A 25804-nucleotide genomic window follows, 5' to 3' on the forward strand; every position below is an offset into this window, starting at 1 on the left:
GCACATTCGAACCTTCCCGTCCTTAGGCACAGGTATAATATTTGCTACCCATTGGGGATATCTCACCACAGCCAAAAATCCAGCATCAAATTGCTTTTTTACTTCTTCTTTAATTTTCAAAGACATTTCTAGTTTCATTCTCCTCAACTTCTGCAAGACGAAAGGACACTCTAGCTTGAGAGGGATTTTATGCTGCACTATGTTAGTATCTAGTCCTGGCATGTCATTATATGACCAAGCGAAAACGTCCCTGAACTCCTTTAGTAGAGCACACAATTGTTCCCGTATTTCTTTCTTTATACTAGTGCCAATTTTCACTTCTTTTATCTCTCCTACATCTCCCAAGTTAAGCACTTCAACATTATCTTGATGGGGTTTTTCTCTTTAGCTTTTTGTTCCACTAATCTCAACATTTCAGGAGAAGGTTCCCATTCATCCTCATAATCATCTTCCATATTATCAACGAGGTGCTCAAAATTAGGAAAATCGACATTAATATTTTCAAAACATCCATCATCATATCTACATCATTTGAGTTTATAAAATAGATAAATAAATCGAAAACAAACAAAAATGCCAGTTATAAATGATTTTATTGTCACATTGAGCATAAAAAAAAGATTTAAAGATAAAAAAAAAATAATAATTTAAAAACGGTCATCTCAAAAAGTCTTGAATCCTAAAACTCCGAGTAAAGCAAAAGTATAAACTAAAACTATTACATTTTTTCCAAATTAAACATCACTGGTAAATTTGTTATCTCCCAATTGTTTAACTGCACGTCTAGAGGACAAGATCACACGAAGTTTAAGCTTTCAGATCCATTTCCATCCTCGATGGTTGATATCTGATAAGTGTTAACCCATCCAACATTGTCAAAGCTTTTCTTGATATCACAGATGTGAATCTTCCCGATATTTCGTTCTCGGCCTTCTATGCGAGCCAAGATTCGCTCCTTCTTCTCTTCTAACAGCCTCCTCTTGTCTTCTTTAGTAGGCTTGTACCCCAAAACGAATCTACCTTTGTTTTCAAAGGCCTTTAAGGGGAAAGTTAGCCCTTGGTTATTTTTACCAAGCCCTTTTTCCATATTGGTAACCCTCTTTCAGCATAACCTTGGCCATCATGAGGGAAACACAGGACATGTGTGGGAACCGAGATCGCGGCGGGACGACGAACACAATTTAAAAAAAACAGAGGAGTCGCCACCATAGTTTATTATGGGAAACTATAGAAAAAAGCTTAAAAAAGAATGGTCTTCGAAACCAAATTTGGATTCGGGAGTCGGTTACGTGTGGGGAAGGTATTAGCACCCCACGACGCCCGTCTTAAGACAGTTCTCTCTTTAATTAAGTGTGCAAAATAAAAGTCGATGTTTAAAATATTTGTTGTTCCCCAAAAATCAAACAAAATAAAAACACATATAAAATAATAAAGATTAAAAACAAAATTATCTTTTTATTTTTTTTGGCCCGACGAGGATTGCACCTCGTTCCTACGTATTTCCATTTGGAAAATTAGGGATAACGTAGTTCTTTGTAAAAAAATTGTTGTTTGATATTATTATTTTGTGTTTTTTTTTTAATTTTTCTAGAGTTTTATGTATATGTATATTTTATTAATATCAAGAGAACCTGAGATTCTACATGATGAAAATTTAGTTATCAAGCAAATCTGAGATTTGACATGATACTTAAGATGATTTTATAATTTTTATTTATTATTATTATTATTATTATTTTTAAAAAAGAATTAAAAGCCTATGAAAGAGTGTTTTGATTATCAAGCAAGTCCGAGACTTGACATGACATTCAATACTTATATAAAAGAAAAATATAATTTTTTTATTTTTTTATTTATTATTATCCTTTATTTTTAGAGAGAATTAAAGCCTACGAAAGAAACCTTTTTATTTATCAAAATAAAAATAAAGGGAAAGAGAAAGTTTGAGCACATCAATGACAAACCCAAAATCCTCTAACATGAGAATCCCAAACACATTTAATCATACAACACTTCGATCATATATATGATATTATAAGAGAATCATGAAAAGCATTAGGAGCAAAGAGAATTTACCTTAAAGTGATCCCCTTTTGCGTGTGTTGTGGTAATAAATAAGGAGAGGGGTTTTTCGAATTTTTTTTCTGTGTGTATTGGAGAAATTTTGTGCTTATATAGGTCCCTTGGGGTACCATTGAAATCCAAGTCTTTTAATTATAATAAAATATATGAGGAAGGAATTGGTCCTGATGAAACATATTATAGAAATTAAATAGTCGCATAATATCAACGGTGTTGATTATAATTATTAACGAAATATTGTCTGTAATTACTAGAATCATATTTTCCGTCACATAAAGATCGTGATCAAATCATAACATATTTTTCATACAATTGATTCTAATTATTATCAGGAATATTTTCTTTTAACTATTAAAATTGTACCATTCTCTAAAAGCATTATTATCGGGAATATTTGCTTCTATTCAAAATAATACCTTTCCAGACTGACAATGCAAAGAAACACATCATATAAGTGTAAATGCAAGATATTTATTCAAATTATTATAAAACAAAATTGCTCCTAATATTATACCCTTCTCTAAAAATAGAAATTATGAAATGTCCTTTTCTAACATGTCATGTGAAGAGTGTAAATAGCAAACAGTAAGGGTGAAAATATGTACAAAACATTTAGGCTCATGAAAAGCGTGTGATAATTAAAAATAAATTAGATTCTCACTTCTCTTGGTTTTTTCTTTTTTTTCCATGGTAGAATTAAAGTTAAAAAAAACCTACCATCAATCAAAACATATTTTTTATTTTATTTTATTATTTACTATTATTGTTATTTTATATATTATTTTTTTTTAGTAAAACAAATGCATTTACCCGGACGAAATTGGGTGTTTACACATGGTCCAAACATTTCACAGATACATGCAACGCCTTATTGTGTCCTCTACCTTCAGCAAGTATCTCATCATCAGTAAAGGTGAGGTAATTATTAGTAGTGATATTGCCAACAATTCCCTCAAACTTGTCTAAAGAAATATTTTGCTCCACATGAGCTTTGTTGAGTATCTTCATTAACATCTTTCTATGGGAAATTGAATGCATAAGTAATTCCAAAAGGGAAATCCGAGCAGGCATGCGTTTTAATTGTTCTACTACTTTGTACTCACTTTGTTGTATGAACTTAAAAACTCACAAGCCTCTGCATCAGATATTTCTCGCTTTTCCTCTTTTTTAGGTCCCTCCTGCGTTTACACGTCCTTTTCCTTCAAGAGTTCTTTAATTTCTCCTGTTGATATTCCCTCGTTGCCGACTACGTCCTTCCTTAAAATGGGTGGTGTGAAGATACAACCACTTCTTGTCATTCCTCCAATGCCTGATATATTTTCCACAACTAGCTCACCATCGGCTGATTGATTCTTTGTCTATTGTCCCTCTCCTAACACATGTATACCGTATTTCCAAGGAACCGCCTTCTCACTTTTGTATGGGAAAGGTGAGGGTGACAGGTTGACAACAAATTGCCCTTTCTAAGATGTCGGTGCAAGAGTGGATCTAGCGAAATGAACTATCAATGGCTTTGGTGGCGACATGGTAGATTTCTCACCGGTTTGTGCAAATACTTCTTCCTCCTTACTCCCACGACATACTTGTACAAAGTTCTTGTCGATCAAATTTTGCAGAAAATTCTCATACTTGCTGCACAACTCGACGAAATGCTTAGCACCTGGATGAAACCTGCATGCCTCACTCAAGTTATATTCACCTTCCAACAATCCCGCTGTTAGTAGTGCCTCAAAAATGAACCTTCGTGAACTTTGAATTTGGCCCACATTCTTTACCAACTTGTGTCCATTGAGATCAATAGTATTTATCGAAGCATTACCATACCTAGAAAAGGGATTGGCCTCGATGTTGGGTTTATCCTCTTGAAATTTCAACCACCCTAAGTCGATTAGGGCTTGCACCTTGTGTTTGAAAGACAAACATCTCTCGATAGAGTGGCCAATGGCTCCTTCGTGATAATCACATTTGGCATTTATATCAAAATTCTTAGGATATGGCGGTTGCAATGGCTTCATCAGGCAAATGGCTACTAAAGCATTACGGAGTAGATCTAGCAATAACTCTGTGTAAGTCACGGGAATAGGAGTGAAATGAACAAAATTCTTTTCTTGATTCCTTCTAGGATTAACGATTTGCCCTAAACGCTGGTTGAGATTTGTGTTAGCCTCAGTTTTCCAAGTGTTATTTGAGGTGTGTAGTAGCTGATTAAATCCTTGTTGTGGAGATTGTGGTTGGTGGGTAGCTGTTGTATAAGTCACATAAGGATGTCGATTCACCTGTCGTTGATAATTTTTAGTGTGGGCTTGATTTTCCCACCTTGGTATTGTGGACGTTGTGTGCACTTCTACTTCCTTTTTCTTCCCTGGATTTAAACCAGGCTTTTTAGGAGTTATAGTTGTGACTGGGCTATATGCAACTTTTCCATTCTTCAACCCGATCTCTATCCTTTCACCTATGATGATAATATCAGCGAAAATTGAAGACACATTCCCTACCATGTGTTCATAGAATGGTGGTTGTAACGTGCTCACAAGCATTGCCACCATTTCCTTATCATGAAGAGGAGGCTTCACCTGAGCAGCAAGCTCTCTCCATTGTTGGGCATACTCTTTAAATGATTCTACATCCCTTTTGGCCATGTTTTGATATTGCAATCGATCTGGTGTGATATCCACGTTACACTTGTACTGTTTCAAAAAAGCATCTACCAAATCCATCCAAGAGCGAATACGAGACACCTCCAAGTGGGTATACTCAACTCAATGCTACCCCAACTCAATGCTACCCCAGCCAAACTATCAAATCATAACATATTTTTCATACAATTGATTCTAATTATTACCAAGAATATTTTCTTTTAACTATTAAAATCGTACCATTCTCTAAAAGCATTATTATCGAGAATATTTACTTCTATTTAAAATAATACCTTCCCAGACTGACAACGCAAAGAAACACATCACATAAGTGTAAATGCAAGATATTTATTCAAATTATTATAAAAAAATGCTCCTAATATTATACCCTTATCTAAAAACAGAAATTATGAAACGTCCTTTTCTGACACGTCATGTGAAGAATGTAAATAGCAAACATTGGGGGTGAAAATATTTACAAAACATTTGGGCTCATGAAAAGCGTGTGATAATTAAAAATAAATTAGATTCTCCCTTCTCTTTGTTTTTTCTTCTTTTCTTTTTTTTTTCTTTTTTTTTCCCATGGTAGAATTAAAGTTCAAAAAAACCTACCATCAATCAAAACATATTTTTTATTTTATTTTATTATTTATTATTATTGTTATTTTATATATTATTTTTTTTATTATTATTTTAACAAAACAAGTGCATTTACCCGGACGAAATTGGGTGTTGACAACTGTCCCTCTTTACTTAGATTTGACTAGATAATATGAAAGTGAAATTTTCATAATATCATAGTAAAAGATAAGTAAAGATAAAAGCACTAATTTTGTTCGGGTTTCAAAAATGAAAAAAAGAAACTCGACCATTGCCTCGCATAGGGCTGATATAACAAAGGAAAACCTATACTCGACCAGTGTCTCGCATAGGGCCGATATAACAAAAGAAAACCTGCACTCAACCATTGCCTCGTAGAGGGCCGATATGCCAAAAGAAAACCTACACTCGATCATTGCCTCGCAGAGGGCTGATATAACAAAAGAAAACTTGCACTCGACCATTGTCTCGCAGAGGGCCGAGATACCCAAAAGAAAACCTAAACACAACCATTGCCTCGCAGAGGGCTGATATACCAAAAGAAAATCTGAACTCGACCATTGCTTCACAGAGGACCGATATAAAAAAAGAAAACCTGACCTTGACCAATGGCTCACAGAGGGCCGATACCACAAAAGAAAACCTAAACTCGACCATTGCCTCGTAAAGGGTCGATATAACAAAAGGAAACTTGCACTCGACGATTGCCTCGCAAAGGGCCGAGATACCAAAAGAAAACCTGGACACGACCATTGCCGCGCAGAGAGTTGATACAACTGGTCTTGAAGGATAGACAAAGTTACGCTTGGGGTGGACCGATGAAACTGGGCTTGAGGGGCCAGATAAAGCTGGGCTTGAGGGGCCAATAAGAAACTGAGCTAGACAAAGCTAAATTGGGCATTAGGGGGACAGATGAAGCTGCACTTAAGGGGCCAGTGCAAATTTTAGCTTAGGGGCTAGACAAAGCTAGGCTTGAGGTGGCCAGATAAAACTGGGCTTGAGGTGCTAGTGTGAAACTGGGTATGGGCCAAACTAAACTGAGCTTGAGGGGCCAGATAAAACTGGCTTGAGAAGCCAGTGTGAAACTAGACTTGGGCCAGACTAAACTAGGCTTGAGGGGAAAGATAAATCTAGGCTTGAGGGGCCAGATAAAATTGGGCTTGTGGCCTAAACAAAGCTAGGCTAAGGGGCCAGTGCGAAACTGGGCTTGGGGGCTAGACAAAGCTAGGCTTGAGGAAGCTAGATAAAGCTGGGCTTGAGGGGCCAATGTGAAACTAGGCTTGGGCCAGACTAAACTAGGCTTGAGGTACCAGATAAAATGGGGCTTGAGAAGCTAGTGCGAAACTGCGCTTGAGAAGCCATTGTGAAACTGGGCTTGGACCAAACTAAACTGGGCTTGAGGGGACAGATAAATCTGGGCTTGAGGGGCCAGATAAAATTGGGCTTGTGGCCTAAGCAAAGCTAGGCTTAGGGGCCAGTGCGAAACTAGGTTTGGGGGCTAGACAAAGCTAGGCTTGAGGTGGGCAGATAAATCTGGGCTTGAGGGGTCAGATAAAACTTGGCTTGAGGGGCTAGTGCAAAACTAGGCTTGGGCCAGACTAAACTAGGCTTAATGGGCCATATAAGTTTGCGCTTGAGGGGCCAGATAAAACTAGGCTTATTGGCTAAACAAAGCTAGGCTTAGGGGCCAGTGCGAAACTGGGCTTGGGGGTTAGACAAAGCTAGGCTTGAGGTGGCTAGATAAAACTGGGCTTGAGGGACCAGTGCGAAACTGGGCTTGGGCCAGACTAAACTGGCTTGAGGGGCTAGATAAAACTAGGCTTGAGGGGCCAGTGCGAAACTAGGCTTGGGCCAGACTAAACTAGGCTTGAGGGGATAGATAAATCTGGGCTTAAGGGGACATATAAATCTGGGCTTGAGCGCTAGACAAAGGTAGGTTTGAGGTGGCCAAATAAAACTAGCCTTAAGGGACCAATGCGAAACTGGGCTTAAGGGCTAGATAAAGCTAGGCTTGAGATGGCCAGATAAAACTGGGCTTGAGGGGCCAGTGCGAAACTGGGCTTGGGCGAGACTATACTGGCTTGAGGGGCCAGATAAAATTGGGCTTGAGGGGCCAGTGCGAAACTTGGCTTGCGCTAGACTAAATTGGGCTTGAGGGGCTAGATAAATTTGGGCTTAAGGGGCCAGATAAAACTGGGCTCGTGGGCTAGACAAAGCTAGGCTTATGGGCCAGTGCAAAATTGGGCTTGGGGCCTAAACAAAGCTAGGCTTGTGGTGGCCAAATAAAACTGGGCTTGAGGGGCTAGTGCAAAACTAGGCTTGGACTAGACTAAACTAGGTTTGAGGGGCCAGATAAATTTAGGCTTGAGGGCTAGACAAAGGTAGGCATGAGGTGGCCAGATAAAACTGGGCTTGAGGGGCCAGTGCGAAACTGGGCTTAAAGGCTAGACAAAGCTAGGCTTGAAGTGGCCAGATAAAACATGGCTTGAGGGGCCAATGCGAAATTGGGCTGGATGGGCCAGATAAAAATGGGCTTGTGGGCTAGACAAAGCTAGGCTTAAGGGCTAGTGCGAAACTGGGCTTGGGGGCTAGACAAAACTAGGCTTGAGATGGCCAAATAAAACTGGGCTCGAGGGGCCTTGGGCTTAGGCCAGACTAAATTGGGCTTGAGGGGCCAGATAAAATTGTGCTTGAGGGGCTAGATGAAACTGGGCTTAAGGGGCCAGTGCGAAACTGGGCTTATGGGCTAGACAAAGTTAGGCTTGAGGTGGCCAAATAAAACTGGACTTTAGGGGCCAGTGCAAAACTAGGCTTGGGGTGACCAGATGAAACTGCGCTTAAAGGCTAGACAAAGCTAGGCTTGATGTGGCCAGATAAAACTGCACTTGAGGGGCCAGTGCAAAACTGGGCTTGAGGTGGTTAGATAAAACTAGGCTTGAGGGGCCAGTGCGAAACTGGACTTGAGGATGTGTAGGTCATTCATATAATGAAGAGGACCATCAATTCGAGAAATATTAAAGAAGCAAAATTTGTATCTTTCTCATTTTCTTCATTTCGAAACAGAAGGATTTGACAACCGTTCATGTGAATGAAGAGGGTTTCAGTCCCAAAAGTGAGAAGAATTTTTTTCATTTCATGAAAAAGAACTATGATGCATGCACATGATGCATGATGATTAAAACATGTTATGAATTTTTCTTTTTTGAGCATTTAGATGATTTATGCATGCATGAATATGCTAACATAGTTTGATATATGCATGAATATGCTATGATATGTGCATGAATATGCTAATATGATATATGCATGAATATGTTGCCATGTATGTGTCTCTCTTTTTTTTTTCTTTTTGAATAAAACCTAATTTTGCTAACACATGTTTGGATATTTTTTTTGTTTGATAATTGATGTCATGTGTATGAATGCATGCAAATGCTAACACCTGGTATGAATTTTCTTTTTATGAATGCATGAGTATGTTGATGCTTATTATGATTTTTTTTAACATTTACATTATATGTGCATAAAAATGCTTACACATGCTATGTATTATTTTTAACATTGATTATGATGTGTGATGATGTTGTTATGTTTATTTCGAGCATGCATGGTGAATGATAATGTTGACATGACTTATGAATTTTCTTTTTGAACACTAACAATATTAGTGTATGATGCAAATGTTATGATTTTTTTTTACATGAACTAAGTTAAAACTTTGATGTATGAATTAATGTATGAATGCATCATGAATGCATCATGAATTTTCCTTTGTTTGTTAATTTTTTCTTTTCACAAAAGTGAATGATGTATGTATGCTTAGATATGAATCTATGCATGAAGCATGCCCTCATGTATCTTTTCACCTTTTACATTGTATGAAACTTGTTTCAATTGATTCCCAATTTGTTGTTACTTTTAGATTTATGGAATCCTTCTGTTTTGATTTTTTTTTCTTTGAAAAATATTCTTTGGTCTGATTAGTTTATTGAGAAACTCTTTTTTGTATCATTGCTTTTTGACCACTATTTAAGGGACATACATGAAATTGCCAAAGGTCTGGGAAGGGAGTAAATGAGGTAATTGACTAAGGAGTTGCCCCAATTTGATAGTTAAGAGTTAACTTCAGGACATGAGGTGTGTTTGGGCTTGATGTAGGATTATCTTGTTCCTTTTAGAAGATTAATGAATATGGTGATGATTGATTAAGGAAAACAAAGGAAATCCCCACTAGACATTAAGATAGTAAGCTATCTAGATGTGAAGGTTCCTTTCCAAGGTTCTAGAGAGGAGGAGAATGGATTGATGGAGAGTAATAAACCAAAAGGAAAAACATATAATAGAAACAATATAAACCAAGAAGAGTAAAGAAACTTAAAATGAAAAGCAAGAGAAAAGGGAGGAATGGAGGATTCACGCTACTACAAGGCTAGGCTAGAAGAAGCCATGGTAACCTTTAAGATGAGTGGTGTATGCCGCCACTTGCCAAGGCAAGATAAGGCTTGAAAGAACTCCACTCCCTAAGGAGGAATACTCTCACAAAAGGTTGAAACACAAAGTGTATAAATTCTCCAAAATGTTCAACCCCTCTACAAGTGTTAGAGGTCCCCTTAAATAGACAAGTCTAGGGGCCCCTTAGCAAAACAACTAAGTTAAAGGATTACAAAAGAAACCTAGCATGTTCTAGAAAGTAGGTCATCCTAGGGTGCACATGGGTGAATTTGCGTCCAAGCCATCTAGGTGGCAAGTCTTCATGGCCAAGGCTCCCAAAGGAAGGTTCTAGAACATTCTAGAAGACTTGGTGTCCAAGGCATGTGGACCTCCCCTTTCTAGATGCTTCTAGAAAGTCTTGTTCCTTCTCTCTCTTCCTTAGGATGCCAAGTGTCTCTTATGTGGTCCTCCTCCTTTCTTATTCCTACAAAAGCAAATTAAGGAATTTATTAGCATGTTGGTTTAAGGTTAAGCTAATCTTTTGAGTCAACAAGTCAATCCAAAGTCAAGGTCAACAAGTCAACTTAAAAATAGTTAACCAAGCCAACTTAATGGAATTTTAAACTGAAGAAAATAAAAGCAAAGGAAGGGATCAAGGAACTCCCTTTCTTCTAAACATGTGTCATTGACCATCATCCTTGGTAGGGATCAATCCTCTATCATTCTCCCCTTGTTGGAGAGAATTTGACCTCAAATTCTTGAAGTCTTTGTTGATGGATCTTGACTTGAGTTGATGAGAACTTTCTTCATCTTTAATGATTCGATCCCTAGTCTTGGAGATGCCCTTTTTCTTTTTAATGCCACTCTCCCTTTCTTGCTTGTGTTTTTTTTCATCTCTCTTTGTTTGGGAAGAGAATGAAGAGTGGTGTTGCACCTCTTGCTTTGAAAAACTCTTTTTGTCGGCAAGTAACTCCTTGGTGAAAGCTTGCCCTTTTTCTTTTTCTTTTTCATCTTTTATTTAATTTTTTTCATCATTTTCTTGTGGAGGTGGGAGAGGTAGGATTGTGAACTTCTTTCCTAGGGAGGAGAAAACATAGGTGTTTGCATGGCCATCATAAATAACTTTTCTATCAAATTGCCATGGCCTACCTAGCAAAATATGGTTGGCTTCCATAGGCACAATGTCACATAATACCTCATCCTTAAAATTTCCAGTTGAAAAGTTAATGAGGACTTGTTTAGTTACTTTTATTTCTTCTTCCTTAAGCCATGATAGCTTGTAGGGTTTCAAGCCAAACTTGTCCACCACCCTTGGGCTAGCCATATTTACACAACTAACACTATCTATGATGAAGGGACATATCTTGTCATTGATAAGGCACCCTCCATGAAAAAGGTTTTGTCTTTGAGAAGGAAGTTCTTTGGGAAATTGCCCTAGTTGGCGCCTTACCATTAACGATCCACTTTCAAGGGGTTTAGTCCTTTCAATTGAAGAAGAAGTGTGGGAAGAAGTATTTTGGGGGGAAGGGAAAGCAATGTGTTTATACCCCAAACATTTAAAACATTTAATGGAACTTGATCTTTGAGAAGTGGAATGGTGAGTGTGACCACTTGGTGACTTATTTTTACTTGATGGTGCTTGGTGAGACTTAGAAGGAGATTTATCATGTTTCTCTTTAGCTTTTCCCTTCCATGAGTGACTATAGTAGTGGTTGGGTGAGTAAATCTTCCTTGCCCTATTCTTTCTTTTCAAATGAGTTTCAATCCTAAGGGCAAGTGTGAAAACATTTTGACGAGTGGAGTACTCATACAACTCTACTTGGTCTTGTATGTCTCTCCTAAGACCATTCACAAACCTTTTTATTTTTTCTTTGTTAGTTTCTTTTATTCCAACCCTAAACATTTGAGACTCTAATTCTTTAAAGTACTCACACATAGGACCTTGGTGAAGCCTTTGGAGCTTCAAAAGAAGTTCCTTCCTATAGGAGGGAGGAACAAATCTAGCGCGCATAAGAGTTTTAATGTCCATCTGAGAAGCCGCGGGTGGCCCTCGGTCATAATTTTTATAAACTTTATGCCACCAAGTTTTGGCATACTTAAAAAATCCTAACACTACTAGATCAACTTGTGTTTGATCCTTTACATGATTTTCATTGAAAATCTGTTCCATTTGAGCTTCCTAATCAAGGTAGATTTTGGGATCACATCCACCATAGAACTTAGGAATCTTTGGAGTTTCCTTCTTTTATGATGGTTGGTGCCTAGAATGCTCTCTTTTCTTAGCCTCTCTTTGGAATGATTGCAATTGTTGTTGAATTTGTTGAATTTGTTGTTGCCTTTGTTTCATGTAAAATTGAAGGGTTCTTTCTTGTTGTTCTCTATCTTCTTGTCTCTTAAGCTCCACTTCTTGTAAGATTTTACCAATGTCTACCAATGCACCTTGATTGGCCATGGGAGTCACCATCTCACTTTCCTACAACAAAACTCAAAATTCGAGAAAAGGAGGTGTTAGTGACAATTGGTAACCAAACCCGAGACCAAGTATGGTCTAAAGAAATTCACCCAAGTGTTTAGATCACTCTCCGCCAAAGCAACAAGGCAAGGCTACACTTAAATCCACCAAAAAGGAGTGAAATGCTTTCAAAGTTTTTGGAAACCTTTTCAAGACAAGTTCAAGTGGCTTGGCCACTACACTCAAAGGAAAGCAAAGGAAGAAAACTACTAAGACAAAACAAAGAAACTAAAGACAAACAATAAAAGTACTTAAATCCAAGAAAGCTAAACTTTAAGGAAAGGATATCAAGGTGACAAAACTTTAAATCAAAACAAACAAGAAAAGCACATGAAAAGACTCTATTGGAAAAATACTTGAACTATGCATCACCAAGTCTCAAATCATGCATACACCAAGAAAGATCATAAGCATGGAACTAATTAGCCAATATCACCCAACACCCAAATATGAAAACTAGTAGCATAACACTTAGTGGAAACACAATCCTGGTTCATCAAAGAGCTATATTGCTCTCGGTAAGATTGTAAAAGTGTACCAAAATTTTTCTTCTTTCAAAAACTAGTTTCACAAAATGATGAGAAATGTGTTTTGGGTGGCTTGGACAGTTAGTCCCTCAATTTTTGTTATTTTTTATTTTTAGGCCAAAATCAATTTCAAAGAAGCATACCTTAATCAAGACATATGGTTCATGCACTTACTCAAGCACTTGGAAGACAAGAAAAGGAAAACTTCAAGTAGCATATGACATATGACTCAAGCAAAATTTAGGCATATTTAAAGACTCAAACATGTAGCTATCATGCATTTAAACTTTTGGAAATGAAGGTCAATAATTAAGCACACAAAGACATGTTATCCAACAACATTTAGGAGTAAGAAGAGTAACAAAAACAGTAGCCAAAACTGTCCAACACCTGAAAAACGTTGATTCGCGGTGATCTCGGTAGCTCTGACCTTTGCTCACTATTTCAATCATAACTCTCTCCACAAAATTCCAAATGCATTGGTTCTTTTTTTGTTAGAAACTAGACTAACAAAGATTTCTTTTGACATCAAGAACGTAATTTTTGGATCATTGAGCAGGTGCAGTTTAATCTTTTAAAATCATGAACAATTTCTGCCAGCATTGTTTTTGTGTGCAATGGAAGTGGATTTGGATCATACCAAGATAGCTACAACAAAACAAAGTTAGGACATGAAAAATACCATATTCTAGACAACCTAAGCTCTAGATACCAAATGACGTAGAATTATCTTGTTCCTTTTAGAAGATTAATGAATATGGTGATGATTGATTAAGGAAAACCAAGGAAATCCCCACTGGACATTAAGATAGCAAGCTATCTAGATGTGAAGGTTCCTTTCCAAGGTTCTAGACAGGAGGAGAATAGATTGATGGAGAGTAAGAAACCAAAAGGAAAAACATATAATAGAAACAATATAAACCAAGAAGGGTAAAGAAACTTAAAATGAAAAGCAAGGGAAAGGGGAGGAATGGAGGATTCACGCCACTACAAGGCTAGGCTAGAAGAAGCCATGACAACCTTGAAGATGCGTGGTGTATGCCGCCACTTGCCAAGGCAAGATAAGGCCTTAAAGAACTTCACTCCCTAAGGAGGAATACTCTCACAAAAGGTTGAAACACAAAGTGTATAAATTCTCCAAAATGTTCAACCCCTCTACAAGTGTTAGAGGTTCCCTTAAATAGATAAGTCTAGAGGCCCCTTAGCAAAAAAACTAAGTTAAAGGATTACAAAAGAAACCTAGCATGTTCTAGAGAGTAGGTCATCCTAGGGTGCACATGGGTGAATTTTCGTTCAAGCCATCTAGGTGGCAAGTCTTCATGGCCAAGGCTCCCAAAGGAAGGTTCTAGAACATTCTAGAAGACTTGGTGTCCAAGGCATGTGGGCCTCCCCTTTCTAGATGCTTCTAGAAAGTCTTGTTCCTTCTCTCTTTTCCTTAGGACGTCAAATGTCTCATATGTGGTCCTCCTCCTTTCTTATTCCTACAAAAGCAAATTAAGGAATTTATTAGCATGTTGGTTTAAGGTTAAGCTAATCTTTTGAGTCAACAAGTCAATCCAAAGTCAAGGTCAACAAGTTAACTTAAAAATAGTCAACCAAGCCAACTTAATGGAATTTTAAACTAAAAGAAAATAAAAGCAAAGGAAGGGATCAAGGAACTCCCTTTCTTCTAAACATGTGCCATGGGCCATCATCCTGGGTAGGGATCAATCCTTTATCAGAGCTTGTCCTAGTTATTGATAACAAAAGATGAAAACTTCAAAATTTGCCCCAATTGGAGGGTATAGATTAGTCTCAGGTGCAAAATGTGTTTGAGCTTGCCCCAGTTGTTGATAGCATGAGAATGTTGAAAATAATGGGAGACTTCATACTAGTTGCCCCAATGTAAGCCTAACAATTAAAGTCAATAATTGTCCAAATTCAAGATATCCAACTATAACGTAGGAACAACAAGTGAAACGTCTCCACAATTAATTTCAAGGTGAGAATAATGAGTAATGGTAGGAGAAATGTTGATCAAAGTTTAGGCTCAAAGCAGGAAATATGATAGGAAACACATGAAGAACAAAAGAATGAGAGGGCATGACCTTGATTTAACTTGACTATTCATGCTAATTTTGATCTCTATGGAAACATGTCAACCAAAAATAAATTGCCCAGTGTTTGAAAACAAATCTTTGAACATTTTTTCAATCCCATTTTTTTTGGACAAACCTCTTAATATGACAAAATATTTTCCTCTAAATTAAAGTTTTCGAAAAACAACAACCAATCATTGATTTATGTGGACTTTATTAGGCTTGTATTGTGGCCAAGGCTAAGGCATATAAAAAAAATTGATAGTGAAGGCTCAAAATAAATGGTATAAAGGTTATTTAAAACAAGAGTCTTTATCTAACGTTGCACCTAAAATTCATTTGACTACCTTGTTCACCACTTTTTTCACTTTCCAACTCTTGTTTCTTTTTTTCTTTTTTTTTTTGCATAACTAATTTTTTTCTTTCCAAACATTTTTTTTTATTGGTGAATTACAAGTCAAATGAAATAGATGCAAACATTATGTTAACTTCAGTGGGAATGTGACCCTTGTTCAGGATAATTAGAAAGAAAATTTTATTGTTTTATAGGCTCAAAATGGGTAACAAAGGAATATCATTTTTTTTTCTTGATAAAGAAACATGGCCACACATCATTTCAACTCATGATTGTTTTAATTTCAAAAACTTTAATCCAGAGGGAAAAAAAATTCAATCACATTAGAGGTTGCCCCTTGTTTTCCCTTACTTTTTTTTGTACTATTTTCTTTTTTTTTTGTCTTAATTTTTTCCTAGATCGCCCTCTTGGGTTTTCAGTCTAGCAGACTTTTCTTTTCTTTTTTTTTTTACTTCTTTTTCTCTATGTTTAGAGACTCCCTTCAATTTAAATTCATTCTAGGGCACATCCCCTTTATGATGATCTCCATGGAATACAAAAGAAAGACTTATGAGGGAAAGGTGATAGGAAATGGGATGAGAAAGGAAATGAATTTGAGCAATTCCATGTACACATATTAGAGCAATGTTTCTAAAGCATGCCACTTTTAATAAAAAAATTTATTTATTCAACTAACTGATTTGACCAAAGAATAATTTATTTTCTTCTCTTATTTTTTTCACCTTTCGCAAGATTCCATGAATTTATTAACAAAACATGAGAAACAATTAATTTTTAATTTATTATAGTGAAACTTTTTTTCAAGATATGGTGTTGATGCATGTTATGTGCTATGCAAAGTGACATGAAAATGCAAGATGCTACAAATTTGGAAAGTACCTATACACATGCATGTGAGTGTATGTATGGTATGTACTATGCAAGGTGGCATGAAAAAACAATGGGATGAATATTATGCATTATACATTGTGACATGAATCCAAAGTGGATCCATGATACGTGTCAAGTGAATGTAAAAATGTATTTATTTTAAAACTATGTGCATGGTACCATGAATGAAAATAAGATGTGGATGTAATGCATGTATGTGCCTCGAGAGACCCTTATTTATACGTTGATGCAAATAAGACACAGTTGAAAATTAACTACTTAATTTTATAAAAAAATAATATTAAAAAAAATAATGCACGCTCCCTTTGTGTCCTAGAAGGTGTAGAGAAAGTCTATTTTCTAATCTATGGGCTTTTACATGATTATGCTCACAGACTCTCTCTTTTTTCTTTTTATTTATTTATTTATTATTATTATTTAGACAAAGAAAAAACCAAAGAAAAAACTTATTTACTTTTTTATTTTTTTTTCTTTCAAAAAACAAATTATTATTATTTATTCTATTATTTATTTAGCCGGACGAAATCGGGTGTTGACACCATAAAAAAGAACATTGGTTTAATCTTTTACTGATTTTTTGGTGTTTTGTCTTTATTAACCCTTAAAAGATATTGATATTGATGTATTAGAAGAAAATTTTAATATATTTTCAAATATCAATATCATTTTGCATCATCAATGTAAAATCTCAATCCAAATTACGAACTCCATCTACTAATTATTAAATAATTACTAATTTCTAAACTTTATGACTAGGCTTTAGATATATATTTGTAAGGTCTCTACTCCTCACACCCATTAACATAAATTAAACACTACAGATTTTGCAGATATTCTTTTGTCTCTAGAAATTTCACTGTTAGGATTTCCTCTTTTCTTCCCTTGATTAATATTCTTCTATCAATGTCTATATCATAAATTCAATATATAAACAAATTCAATTGTTGTCGGTATGAACCAATTTACTTTGTTAAAGGCCTTTGTGTGGTTCAATTACGTTCCTCGATAAGGTTTTTTACACTTATAATCCCTTAGGGTGTGTTCGTTTGGGGAAGAGTGTGAAGATGAATTTATGTGAATTTGAGTAGATGAATTTGTGTTTTTTTGAGTAGATTTAGAGGGTAAAATGAGTGAATTTGGAGATAAGTTTTATGAAAGTTAGTAAGAGATTTGATTGATGTAATAGATAAAGTAATGTAAAAATAGATAGAATTAGAGAGTTACCAAAATACCCTTGATGAAAAAAGAGAATGGTTTTGTAATTTGATGTTATAAAAAGAGAGTTGCCAAAATACCACACTTCTGTTTTTGTTGTTACAGTGAATTAACACCACCACTCACTTCGAACAAATTACACACCACAATGGGAATGTTCATCTCCAAAGCATCCATGAACATTTACAATCACACACTCGCACAACAACCCTATTTAAATGGCAGGGCAAAGTTCAAACCGATGCACCTTCATGTATTTAAAATAAGGGCAATCTCGTAATGTTACATAAAATACACTAAAATCACCTTAGTTTTTGGTAGATGGAATAAACCCTTCATCCCGCAAATCTGCACTTGTAATTCGCTCCATATCGCCTGAAAAGAACACAGACAAAAGACCAAATTTGTCCTCACAAATACACTTAAACAGGGCAATCACATGAAAAGAACGTTGCATTAACCTTCTTTTCCAAAAACCATAAACATTTTAAACATCTTTAGTTTTGACCTACATAAATTCTATCTTGTAAGATAGATAAGACATTTGCTTTTGATCAAGATGTACTGTTGCAAGTATGTAATATTTTTTTACTCATATCAGAATTTTTCATTTTCATAACACTAAACATCAACTTTGCCTTGCAACAAAGGCCAAAATCAAAATTTGTAAGTTGTCCAAACCATCTAATTTAAAGTCTACTTTTGGCCAAATGAACTGGGTTTGTAAAGAAGATCTTGATTTAAGATGCTAAAAGAATTTTCAAAAGTTCTGCATTTAGGAAGTCTAACCTTTTTTTATATATTTATTGTAATTTATTGTAATTTATTATAATATAATTAAATTGTATAAACTCAACTCAACTCAACTCAACTGTGTATAGTAATATAATCAAAATATTCATCTGTTTCATCAAATTTTATTATAAAATAATCGTTAAAAATTAAAGTGAATTTAAATAATTTGAAAATAAATAAATTAAACATCAAAATTACTAAAATATAATTAAACAATTAAAAAATTAAAATCTTAAACAACAAGATTAAAAATAGTAAAAAATTATAATAAAAAACTTATGAGAAATAATAAAAAAATACACTTAATTATTAATTTAGTTTCAATTTGATGTTTTGGTTATTTTTGTCTTCCTTATTATTTTTTAGTTCAATTTAATCTTTTTATTGTTTTTTTTAAAGGATTCAATTTTATTTTTTCCAATTTTTTAAGCAAAATTATTAACTAAACTTAATTTGTACATGTTAAAAAAATTCTTTAGAATTTATACATCAAATCATTTAATCTAAATGTTAATCTAAATGTAAAAAGAAATTGAATATTTAGTTTTAGTGTAAAAAATTAAATAATTTGATTATTTAGATGAACAAAAATTAAACTTTTTCAAAAACATTAAAAGACTAAATTAAACAAATACAATAGTAAAGGACAAAAGTAATCGAGAAACAAATCAAACAAAATCAATAATTATAACTCAAATTAAAATACTATATACCTTCCAAAATCAGGCAGGAATGAACTTTTATTTTAATTCACTGTCAATAAAAGCTATCAAAATAAAAACACTAAATAGCAAAGCTATTGTTTGCTCCAACTTTTCAATATTCTCTCATTTTTTAAAAGACTCAAACACCTTTTCAATGCACTATCACAATTTTGCTTTTATCATTAATGTAACGTCTAATTTAAATGATAATAATTAAATGAAACATTACGAGAAATAATATAAGAGCACAGTCATGGAGTATAAATACTACTCCTTACAATATTCAAGGTACCAAAAAAAAAATGCTAAGACATACCATGATGCCTATATAAAATAGAGTTCAAGGGTCAACAATATTTAAAATAATTGTTCAAGCGGCAGACAATACATAGGCTATAGCTAGAGATGTCAAAATGAGTTTCAACCCGTGAGCCAACTCGGCTCACCACGGGTTCGAGCCGGGTTGGGTTGAGAAAAATTCAACTCTTTCAAAAGTGGGTTGAACTCAACCCGACTCACTTAACCCACGGGTTAAACGGGTTCGAGCCGGGTTGAAGGTGGGTTGGCCCACTTAACCCACCAACATTTTTTTACAATTTTTTTTAATTTTTTTTAATAATTATTTACTATTCCTATTATATTTGTTCACAATTTCATATTTTTAAATACTAGAATGTTGCTTAATTATATTTGAATAGTTTAAATGTTTAATTAATTTGATTGTCAAGTTATATATATGTTGATACTTTAAATGTTTTAAATACTAGAAACAATTTTTTCTAAATTAGCATGAAAAAAATATATAATGTTTTTATTTATATTTTGTTGAATAGCATGACAGAAAATTTGTAATATTAACCATGCTTCCTTAGACTAATGGATACTTTCTTGGAAATAATTCTTCATATATTGGCGGTGAGCATGATCAAAATATTGGTTCTTGATTTTAGTATGATTGTCATTTCATGGGTTCCTTAAAAATTTATTTAAATATTTGAATACTAAAAAAAATAATAATTTTTTTAGGTGGGTTGGTGAGCCAACCCACTTAACCCACCAACCCGTGGTGGGTTGAGCCGGGTTATAGAATTTCTGGCTCACCAGAAAGTGAGCCGGGTTGGGTTCACTCATTTTCAACCCGGCTCGTGGTGAGCCAACCCGTGTGAGCCGGGTTGGCCCACTTTGACATGTCTAGCTATAGCCCTAAAGAAAACTCAAACAAGCAGGATCTATTCCAAGATGAACTAGGGAGTGGAATCTCCATTACCCTGTTGACCACGAGGAGTTCTCGCATCTGCTCACATCAATAAATTGATGATCATCGCAAAAAGAGAAAACCACACACAAAACATACAACAAGCAGAAAAGGTAAGCTAAAGTAGAAAATGATTTTATCACACCATTACATGCAATTTGATATCCAAATATTCATACCTCAACCAATCATGTGATGACTCATAACCAATACACTAAGACTCAAGACACGACTCATCCGAATACATATAATTAGTCGGATTCATAGGATGTTTGCACTTGTGGTGACCTTTACTGCTCTACCGAGCTAATTGTTATAGTGTTTCATCCCCCCACACATAAGGTTAGCCTTAAAGTGTTCCAGGCCTCCAACTACTCTCACCACTTGAGTTAGTACGCTCTACGTGAGACTAACTGACTCTTTAGAGTGTCAGGATGCAATCCTTAACTTGAATCCTTACTAAATTATATAAATGAGGCACCACCATGAACTCTCACTAACATGGGTCATGGAATTACATCCTGACCATGAGGCACCACCATAAGGTCTCACCTAGAGATTCATGGAATTACGCCCTGACCAATGAGACACCACCACAAAATCATCGTGGAATTACGTCCTAACCACATCAAAATCATGTTTCATCATCGAAGTCTGTACTTGTCGTGCATATCAATCTCATGCCAACATTTATAACCAACCTTCATTCATATTCCATACCGAAACCATACCAAACTCATCATTTTTAGCCCATGAACCATTCCATACATGCAACATCACTCAAAACATGCTTTAACATAGTAATCCAACTAAACATGTGACATTCACCCAAGAACAGAGAAGTAACCAGAACAAGAACTCATTCTCACCCAGCTCTCGCTCAAGCGAGAGGTTTCTCTTGCTCAAGCGAGCTCCATTAGCCTAGGCGAGAGCTCGAGGAGTGGGAATAGTGGCTTCCTGCGATTTCTCGCTTAGGCGAGCCCTCCTCGCCTGAGCAAGACCACATCTCACTCAAAACGGAGACTCATCGCTTAAGCGACATCTTAAGCAGGAAACCTGGGCGAACCTTTGTTAGTCTCGCCTAGGCTAGACAAGCTCGCTTGGGCGAGATTATCAGTTCTCGCCATTGTTCGTACCTGCATCAGTCATACTTGCATACCCAAAATACAGAACAGAGCATTTTATTTAACCACAGCAACTTACACTTCATACAAACTCGAGGCAAATCAAAAATAAGCAACCAACTAGAAAATATGAGGAACCCTAGCTTCCCTTACCTGGGAAATGCTAGCCAAGGTCTCGGACACTCAAACAATTGAGCACAGTAGCTCTAAGAGCGAATCCAAAGCTGGAAAAGAAAATAGCATAACAGATTTATGGCAAGCTCACTACGGTAAACCCTAACTGAAATCATGAAAATATAGCTAGAGGGAAGAGGATACAAGTTGAAGACCAACTTACGTGACGTAGGAACGGAGTTGAACTAGCTTGAAGATGGAGGAGATCCAAACCCTAGCAAAGCTTCTGTTGAGGGGGAAAAGGACAGTGTAAGGTATTATTTTTGCAAGAATGGCAGAAGTGAGAGGGGTTAGGCTGCCTTAGGGGCTTTGGACACCCTATGGGTCAGTCCTAGCCCAACTGATTTGGGGCAGCCCTCAAAAATTAGGGCAAAATAATTAATGGACTTTACATTCTTCCTAACAACAAAAATTTTCAATCTCGAAAATGAAAACTTACCAGAAAAACAGATGCAAATGTGACTTTCTCATATCCTCTCTAACTCCCAAGTAGAGAGTCACATGTCCTCCGATCCCAGATGACTTTAACTACACTTACTGGTTTTCCTCGACATTTCTCAACTCGGCTATCCTCCAAAGCAACGGATGGTACTTTCATAGTGAGATCTTCCCTGATCTATACATCCTTGGCTTCCAACACATGGGATGGGTCAAAGACATATTTCCTCAACTGCAAGACGTGAAATACCAAATGGAGATTTGCCAACTGAGGAGGCAAAGCGATCTTATAAGCCACATGCCCAATCCTCCTCAAGATCTGATAAGGTTTACGTAAAATTTTGGTAAAACAGCAAAGATTACTTTCTTATTTGTCAAAGAAAGATGGAATACGGTATAAAAAATTAATCAATCAGTTTAATATTCAACACTGGAAAGTTCAATGGCAACTAAAAGAAGGAGATTCATTAGCTTGTTATTAAGTTCGAATTTGTGAAATGATGAAGACAATACTAAGTAGCATAGATATTATTATGAGAGAAGTTGATTATTGAAATGATAATTGATCAAAAATACATATGTAAATTTTTTTTTCATACTTGCATTTTTGAAAGAGATATATGAAATTCTTTAAGTATTTGTGCCTATTTTTATTTTGATATTAGAAATTACTATAAGTGTACTAACAATTGTATGGTTAGAAAAAAAAAATATTTGTAAGGATACAACAACAAATTGGACCGAAATGCACCAGCCCGTTTGGAGTTCTTCAATCTATCTCAAACATATAAATTATAATAAGCTACTCAATCATTCCTATTTTTTAGGAAATAATAAATATTGATGTTTTTCTATTAGGATATGAGTCAAATAATAAATATTTTTTTGAGTGATCTAGGAACATCAAAAAGGATGAGATCAACTTACAACACCTTTTATATTTTTTATTTATCTAAAAAAATTTTAGAAAAAAGAAATTCAATGGATCTATTTCAAAACAGTCCAACAAATAAAATTTTATATATTTTAGAAATAAAATAAGATTATTATTTTTTATTTATTTCAATAGTCTTTCTAATTATTTATTATTTATAAGACACATTTATTTATTAATTGTTTTAAAATTTTATTTATTATTTATTTTCATTATATAAAATACTATTCTATATATATTTTTATTTAATTATTTTTTATTTTTTACCTCATTATCAATTATAATTTTTTTAAGCATAATTATATAAATAATTTTTATTTATTACAACATAAAAATTTAATATTATGTTTTGAAAATTTTATTCCAAAAATATTATTGAGAAAGTCTTTTCCCTGAAAATTACTATTTTAAACTATATTTTGATAACAGAAGGTGTGCGGCGAAATTGTGTGAATTTAAGAAGTAAAAGCTGATAAAAGAGGGCCGTAACATATTTTTCATGGCCCAAAACGCAAAGCCCAAAGGTGAAGAAATAGCAGGAAACCTCTAGAAAATCGAAATAACATAGGCAACGCAAATTTATAATAGGAAAACGCCATTTTCGTTCAGAACAAGTAACACAAGGTGAAGGTTCAGACAGAATTAAGTTTGAGCAATGTTCTTCTTCTTCGTGGGAGGGTTACAGCAAGAGGTACGACAGGTACTGAAATCCGCTGTGGGCAAATGCACATACTGCGGCAACAGCGTTGACCTTGTGAACTCCGACAAGGTTCTCAAGCTCTTCTTTGTTCCCGTGTGGCAGTGGCCAGCCAAGGATCCTCTCTACCATTGCTCCTATTGTAAGAACTTCTTCCCCTACAATTACTCTCTCCCGGCAACCATGGAAGAAACCTTGCTCTGCCGTATCTGCGAGCGCACGGTTGAGGCAGACTTTCGATTCTGCCCTTTCTGCGGATCGGAACTGTGAACGTGAAATTCGGAGAGGTTTTGGAAAAATTTGAAGCGTAATAAATGAAATTGAGGAATTGTTAGTTTTTATGTCAGATACTATGATTGTTTGTTTTCTTTCAGAAATTAGATAATAATTGGACAACTTCTTGTACTTGAATGCAATGTGCCTTTGTTTGTTAAGATCTAGATTTAAGATGCCAAAAGCATTTTCTAAAATTATGTATTTAGGAAGAGATAAAAAGGCTTGTTGGTATATACAAAATTGTAATTATAAAATTTGAGAGGGATTAGAGCATTGTTAATCCTGAAATTTTAGAGATAAAATTATTCACGGTGTTGAAGAGGGAGGGAAAGGAAGATAATGAAGAAAAATTTTAAGAATGTATAGTTAAGGAAGAATATAAAGAATGCAAGCATCTTCAAAAGAAAAAAACCTGCTGCATATTGGAAATTTTGAACTAACTATACAATTCTGGGTACATTAAATATAATTTCAAATCCATCTATTTAAGTTTCAATCAGTATGAAATCAGTTCAAACTCTTATAGATATAACCCCGCAGTTTCTTAAGACTCTCAATATTACACAATCCCCAAACTCTGCCACTTTTTTTTTTTGCAGAAAAAATCAAATAGAATTTTAAAAATCTTATTCAACATAAATCGATTCATAATTGACTATAATCTCGTACAATCAAAAAATTACTCCTGATCTCCAAGAAATCAAAAAACTGTCCCCAGCGAATCACTGCAAAACTACAACTAAATTTAAATCAGAGTAATTTAAGATTTTAATGTAAAAATAAAAAATTTACACCTCTAGAACATGTTAGCGTCAGCGTCAAACAGAGAACCCTAAGTAATGAATTAAGAATGAACAGGAACCATCAGAAACCAAAATTTTATCCCCAATAGCTATAAATGCTGTACGGTCCGCATCATGGCTAGGTTAAAAAACCCCATCACACGGTTCCCTTGTCCAATTTGAATTCAAATCAAACAATTAAAAATAAAAAAATGCAAAAGCCATAAACATTAATTTAAAAAAATAACTAAACATTGTCGTTATAGAGAAAATAGAGCTCAGAAGTAATGGGTTGAGAAACTTATCAGCACTGAATAATCAGAGTGGTGCATGACTTTCTCTAGAACTCATCATAGCCGGAAAATGCGTAAGAAACAAATGCACAAAAAAGAGAAAACAAGAAATTAAGAAATATGTGGGAAAAGAGATCGATGGAATAAGTGGATTGCAAGGTCGCTTTTATAAGAGAGAATACAGAAACCCTAATTCACGATTTGAAAGTCCATTGGTTTTTTGACAAATGGACCCGTCCATTTGCTCTTCTTGGGTCTTTTCTTTGTACACCTCTAAAATTACAATTTGCACTCCCTACATTTTGAAATGACGATTCTGCTCTTCATAAATTTATTTCGGTGGTGTCTTCTCCTTTTGTGAGTTGGTTTGCTTTTGGGTGTGCTTTTCTTTTAATCCCATTGCAACTTTGTACTTCATTGCTAAAGTTGGTTAGTTTTATGTAGAGTAAAAAGGTGTTAATGGGTAGCATTAATGGAGTTTTTTTTTAATGGTTGTCGCACATGTTTCTAAATTACCGGATTCAAAAATGAACTTGGTAGAAACATAATTAGTATTTAAAAAAAAAATTAAACATTTTGGATTGGATTATCCAAGAACACTAATTTTGACTTCGGAATAGAGCACTTCAGAACAGTGAGGTCATTATTCAGACCTATTTTAGAAATAGGTACTTTTTCCTTTATCTCCAAGAATTTCTTCAACATCCCAAAATTTTCAAAAGTTCTCAAAATAATTTTTGAACTTTTACTTAACTCACAAACCTGCATCTCTAAAACAGATTTTAAACATGTTTAGGAAATTATTGAATTTCAATATATATATATATATATATATATATATATATATATATATATATATATATATATATATATATATATATATTCGTTATTTTGGTTTTATTTCTATAAGTATTATAAAAATAAATAAAATTAGAAAATTCATTAAAAGTAAAAATAAATAAAACTGAAAATTAATTAAATATATATATATATACTTTAGTTTTT

General features: G+C 34.8%; 1 protein-coding gene and 1 non-coding gene across 2 annotated transcripts; one reads left to right on the forward strand and one right to left on the reverse strand.

The window, feature by feature from the left end:
- The first annotated feature begins 23183 nt into the window (after positions 1-23183).
- LOC114193120 lies at positions 23184-24319 on the forward strand. Its single transcript, XM_028082820.1, has one exon. The coding sequence runs from the start codon at positions 23407-23409 to the stop codon at positions 23716-23718; it is 312 nt and encodes a 103-aa protein (XP_027938621.1). The 5' UTR covers positions 23184-23406; the 3' UTR covers positions 23719-24319.
- Positions 24320-24780: 461 nt separating this feature from the next.
- Positions 24781-24865, reverse strand: LOC114195732. Its single transcript, XR_003606565.1, has one exon. It is a non-coding gene; the product is annotated as a small nucleolar RNA Z221/R21b (small nucleolar RNA).
- Positions 24866-25804: the final 939 nt, after the last annotated feature.

The sequence above is a fragment of the Vigna unguiculata genome, chromosome 8 (assembly GCF_004118075.2).
Source record: "Vigna unguiculata cultivar IT97K-499-35 chromosome 8, ASM411807v1, whole genome shotgun sequence".
In the NCBI taxonomy this organism is placed as follows: domain Eukaryota; kingdom Viridiplantae; phylum Streptophyta; class Magnoliopsida; order Fabales; family Fabaceae; genus Vigna; species Vigna unguiculata.